Genomic DNA, 5,313 nt, shown 5'->3' with positions numbered 1-5,313 from the left:
TACTTCAATAGCCAAGTGGGCACTGGCAGATCCCCCCCACCCCCATGCCAGCCCTTTACCTCTATCCAGCCCCACAAAGCCCTGAGTATCCTGGGTGAGAACTGAATAGGTGTCTTTCTGCCTCAGGCCCTCACCCTACAGCCCTGCCCACGTGGGTCACCCTCTGCGTGGGTCTGGAGACTCTCCCTTCCCTTACCATTGGAGGTAGGGTGATGCCCGTGACCGTGCAGACCAGCTGCACCAGGGAGCCATAGCGGACATAGCCCTCTCGAGGTGGGAAGTCCCCCTGGGAGGACTGGTCATCAGCTGGGGGGAGAAGGGGGAAAGGGAGGAAGAGGAGGATTTCAGAGGGCCCCAAGCTTCTGCTCCAAGCCCTGCCCTTCTCGCCTCTGGCTCCACCCCATTCGCAGGTGGGTCTTGTGGGTGTGGTTGGAGATTCTCCTCCCAGGGGGGGAGGGGGTCACTGGTGGCCATCCTCGCCAGTGTCTGACCCCTGGGACGGGCTGAGTGAGGGCCTGGGCTGGACACTGGAGTCAGGGGCTTGGGTCCTCACTGAGACCCCCGCTGGCAAGTCTATTTGTGTTTCAAAGCCTCAGTTCCAAGGGCGGAGCTTACCTTCCTTGAAGGGTTGTGGTGAAGATCAAAGAAGCGAATGAATGCAAGTGCCCAGCCCCTGCCCGCTGGTGTAATTACCCAGGTGGAGGGTGAAGGCAGCCCACTGGCGCGCACTGGCCACGAAGGCCCCGTCCTCCACGGAGAGGTAGCGCGTGGAGACCGTCTGGGAGCGCAGGCGGTTGAAGAGGGAGACCTTGGAGCCCGAGGATATGCACACTGAGAGGGGAGGTGGAGTCAGTGCCCTGGCCTGGCTGGGTCCCTTGGACATGCCAGACACATCTGGTCTGTCCCCTGTGCCCATTTGACTCATATGCCCACCAGCCTAGACACAGTGGCCATTCACATTTCACAGCTGCTTATCCAGTACCTGTCCCCGTCCTGCTTCTGCACTTGCGCCTGCTCCCTTTTGCTGCCTGGGCATCCTTCAGCTCAATGCACAGGTACCAAGTGCTCACTAGGTGTGGTGGGCACGGAGCTGGGTGCTGGGCCTCAAAGGGAGAACTAGATCTAGTCTCGCTCTGGAGGAGCTCACGGTCTCAGAGGGAAAACAGGGACATAAATGTAAATTTTCAGTCTGGTGTCTAAGGATGGGGTTAAGGAGGGCGTCCTGGGGAAGGGCATACTCTCAGCTGGGGAGCATGAAGTAGCTAGAAGTGCTTGGGGGGCTGCATAAGCAGAGGCCATGTGGTGTGAAACAGCAGTCCAATGTTTCCAGGGCTTGACATTGATCTCTTCCAGCCTCTCACATAGGAAGAGCCACAGTTTGTTTTCTGATTAGATTTTGACCAGCTGGGAGGAAGCCTTGGGTCGTCTCTCTCTCTCTCTCCTCACAGCGCAAGGCATACTATAGGTGCCCAGTTTACACTTAGCCCAAGTTCCCATCATTGAATAATAGCTAAAGTTTGCTGTGTGCCAGGTACTGTTTTCAATGCTTTATAGGTATTAGTTCATTGGAACCTCTCAACAGCCCTCGGAGGTAGATGATATTATCTCTCCTGAAGAGAGCAACTTGCTGAAGGTCACTGGACTAGCAAAGGGTAGAGGCAGGATGCAAAGCCAGGCCACCTGGCTCCAGAATCTGCCCTGCACCCATCACACTATAACACCTCCTCCTCCCTGGCCCTTTCCTGATACCAAGGGTCAGCCAGAGCACTGCCTGGATCTGAGACCTCCTTCAGGGGTCTTAACAGACAGGGAGTGTGGTGTAGGAGTAAGAGCTGAGCTCCGGAGTCACATTGACACAAGTCCAAATCCTGGCTGGAACACTTCCTAGCTGGCCAATCTTGGGCAAGACACCTGGAATAGGATAGGCCCAAGTTTGTCTCAAATGAATGGATGAATGTTCCAAACCTCATTTTCCTCATCTACAACATGGGAACAGTGACAGTACCTACCTCACAGGGACACAGTGAGCATCCAATAGGCTGATGCGTGGAATGTGTTCCAGGAAAGCTAACCCTCCCTCCCTGCTCCCATCGAGTGTAGTGGTGTCACTGTTATCCGGGCTTTCCCCCCCTTATAGTCTCAAATCCTCCAGTACTTGGCTCCCAGGACAGTACTTGTCTCAAACTGCCTCTTTGATCCTCTATGCATGCCCCTCTCCCTGCTAGACGGTGTGTTCCTCCAGACGGACACTTGCCCTTGTTTGATAGGGATCCAGCACCCAGCACAGAGCCAGGCATAGAGCAAGCCCTGAGTAAATATTTTTAAACTGAATTTCCTTTGTCGTTTTATTGTCACTTTTCATCTGTCTCTAGTTCAGTATCTGCTGGCCCCCCAACTACCCGGTCCCTAACTCGCACACTCAAGACGGGCGTCCGTCCCCTCTCCTCTCTGCCCTTGCTCCTCTAACTTATTCCCAGAGCTCAGCTGCGCTAGTATTCGAGGGCACCTCCCGGCCACGTCTACGATCCAGCCCCGCCCCGCTCACGGTCGGTGTTTTTCAGCGACTGCTTCTTCTGTGAGGGCTTTGAGATGACCTTGATGAGGCGGCTGTGGAAGGTGCCCAGCTCGCGGCCCCCTCGGAGCACCAGCCGCAGCACCAGCCGGAAGTGCTTCCTCTTGTCTGCGTCGGAGATGTACAGGGTCTTGGCGCAACCGAATTCCTAGGGGTTCCGGGGGTGGGGCCGGCTCATCCCAGCTGTCCGCCTCGGGGTGAACCTTGCTCCCCCAGTTATCTGACGTCCGCCCCGTCGGCCGTGACGGAAGCGGCCTACTCCAAGCTCTCGGTGCACCCTCCTTGCAGACCCTCGGTGTCCAGGCCCCTCCCTACCTGTCGCGTGGCTTCTGCAGAGGAGATGAGCTCTCCTCCCCAAGGAAGAGGCGAGGTTGGGAGCAGGACTGGGACCCGCTCCCATGCACTCACCCTGGAGTCGGGCTGCTCCTCGAAATTTAACTTCTGCGTCTCGGCGGCGCTGCCGGATGCGCCGTCCAGTCCCATGTAACCGCAGACAGTGGGCCCCGGTTCCCCTGCTGGGTGGGCTAGAAAGGGACGCCCGCGGGCTCAGGAGGACTGCGGGGAACTCAGGTGCCGGGCAAGCCTACTTTCCGCCGCCAGAGGGCGCGGCGAGACTGGGTCTGCGAACCGCCCCGCTCCCAATCCCTACTGCGTGGTCCCCTACCGAGGAAGGCGACCAGTCCGGGGGTCTGTCCTCACCTTGGCCCGGCACTGGCTTCACCCTCCAGCCAGGACCCGCGAGGTACACACAGGGCGGGGGGCAGAAGAACCTGCGGAGACATGTAAGCGCTGAGCTCGTGTATCATCTCCCCTGTTCTGTCTTGCAGGCATCTCAACGGGAGCAGAAACCTGAAAGAATCCCCCTCCACCTTTCCCACCTCCCTCCCCAGGCTCCTCCAAGACTGCGAACCCCATGAACATCCGAGCCTTCTCCACTCCACCTTTAAAACATACCCAGGACCCACTGGCTTCTTGGCACCTCCACATCTTTATTTGTAAAACCATGAGCCAACCATGTCACTCATCTTCTTAAAACCCTCCAATGGCTTTAGACTCCAAGTCCTCATATAACCTGGCCCCTGCTTACCTCTCCAACTTACTTCCTACATCCCCACCCCCTTCTCAAACTGCAGCCACGGTACTTCTTTTGTACCTCAAACAGGCCGTGTTGGTACTGCCTCAGGGTTTGTGCATTTTCTGTTTCTCCTCATTGGAACACGATTCCCCCAGACTCTCTCCTGTCTGGCTCCATTTTCACATTCAAGTCTCAGATCAGACTTTAGCTTAACCTTTCTAGCAAAAGTACCCTCCCTTCTGTTTCTATCACATTGCACTATCTATTCCCTTCCAGCTTTCGTCGGGATCTTGTTCATTGACTGTGGGGGCTTTATTGTCTGTCTCTTCGACACTAGAATGAAGATGTCATGAGAGCAGGGACGGTATTTGTCTTGTTCAGCTATATGCCCAGCGCCCAGCGGTGCCCAGAGAGCCTGGCACATGACAAGCACTCAGTTACTAGTTGTTGAATGAAAGTATGAATGAATGGGTGAACGAGTGCATGAATGGAGACTGTAGATTCCCAGGGAGGTTCTGCTAAGACCAAAGTGGGGACTATTGGTGGCTGAAGGAAAAGGCCCATGATCAGCCAATAGCCGAGCCCCAGTCCTCCTCAGGTTCCAAAAGTGCTTAACAGGAGGTGCGCACAGGGCCAAATGCCAAAGTGACCTGGGAGGGGCGGACGAGGCACCTACCGCTTCTCATTTCCGTATGATTTCTGGGCCACCTTGGCGTGCAGGATCCGCACTGTCTGCTCGCACTGCAGCTGCAAGCACCGGCGCACGCCTTCCCTCAGGACAGTGGTGTGCTCTGGGGATGCCCTGGGAGGCCACAGCGGAGCAGCAAAGGGTGAGGTGGCATGGAGTTCGAAGCGCACGTACGTTGAATGAAATAAAGTTCTAGTGGTGGCCACTCGTGGGCGCATGCAAGTCGTGAGCTAAATATTTGGGCTGCGTGGTTCTCAGTGAGGCTCGCAGGGAGCCCACCGGGACCACCCAGGCACCATCTGCTGGGCTGGCTCCATGCCCATCGCCCATCGTAGCCTGGAGCATTGTGGAGTTGGCCCAGCAGCAAAAAGACCCAACTTGTGTTGGCCTTGGGGTGGAGGCAGACTGTGTGAGGGCGCCTGGCTCTCCCTGCACCCTGAGGGGACCCACCCAGGGAAGCCTTGATGCCAGGGGACAGTAGCCTTTGCTGGACCCAGGGAGCGGAGTGCTCTCTTGCCTGCTGGCAGTCACCTGCAAACGTGGAAGGGCCCCAACCCGTGTCCCCAGTATCCTGGGATTGGGGGAGGAGAGCATTTCCGTTTTTCCCTGGTCAGAATAACCCTCCCTCCTTCCTCCGCAGAGCAGAGAGGCCTGTTACTGTCTCAGTTGTACTTTCCTTGATCACAGAGCCTCCATTGCCATGTGGAGGGGGCCAGGCTGAGCCTAGGGCCTGATGGATTCTCAGCCTGAGAGTTTTAATGGGTGAGGGTAGGTGATGGAGGGTGAGGGCAGGTGAGGATGGGTGAAGGTGTGTGAGGGTAGGTGAGGGTGGGTGAGGGTGGGTGAGTGTGGGTGAAGGTGGATGAGGTCTTAAGAAATTGCAGAGAACGTGTGACGGAGAGTTTTGAGGGACGACCAGTGAGGCCGGGCAGAGCCATGAACCAAGGCTGTTCGGAACCCTTTGCCCTCTTCGCAGGA

At 56.8% G+C, this 5,313-nt stretch overlaps 1 protein-coding gene across 1 annotated transcript in view; it reads right to left on the bottom strand.

Moving 5' to 3' along the window:
• RBPJL (recombination signal binding protein for immunoglobulin kappa J region-like) overlaps positions 1-5,099 on the bottom strand; it is a 6,527-nt gene extending 1,428 nt beyond the window's left edge. The window contains exons 1-6 of the mRNA XM_006753515.2: positions 4,324-5,099; positions 3,272-3,342; positions 2,981-3,096; positions 2,546-2,720; positions 694-831; positions 197-306 (exon numbers count right to left, since the gene is read on the bottom strand). Coding sequence (XP_006753578.1) covers positions 197-306; positions 694-831; positions 2,546-2,720; positions 2,981-3,096; positions 3,272-3,342; positions 4,324-4,553 — 840 coding nt within the window. The 5' untranslated portion in view covers positions 4,554-5,099. The remainder of the gene's footprint in view (positions 1-196; positions 307-693; positions 832-2,545; positions 2,721-2,980; positions 3,097-3,271; positions 3,343-4,323) is intronic.
• Between the last annotated feature and the right edge of the window lie 214 nt (positions 5,100-5,313).

The sequence above is a fragment of the Myotis davidii genome, unplaced genomic scaffold (genome assembly GCF_000327345.1).
Source record: "Myotis davidii unplaced genomic scaffold, ASM32734v1 scaffold4152, whole genome shotgun sequence".
Classification (NCBI taxonomy): Eukaryota; Metazoa; Chordata; class Mammalia; order Chiroptera; family Vespertilionidae; genus Myotis; species Myotis davidii.
The sequence above is the reverse complement of the archived record's forward strand: the minus strand, read 5'-3'. Positions and strand labels throughout refer to the sequence as shown.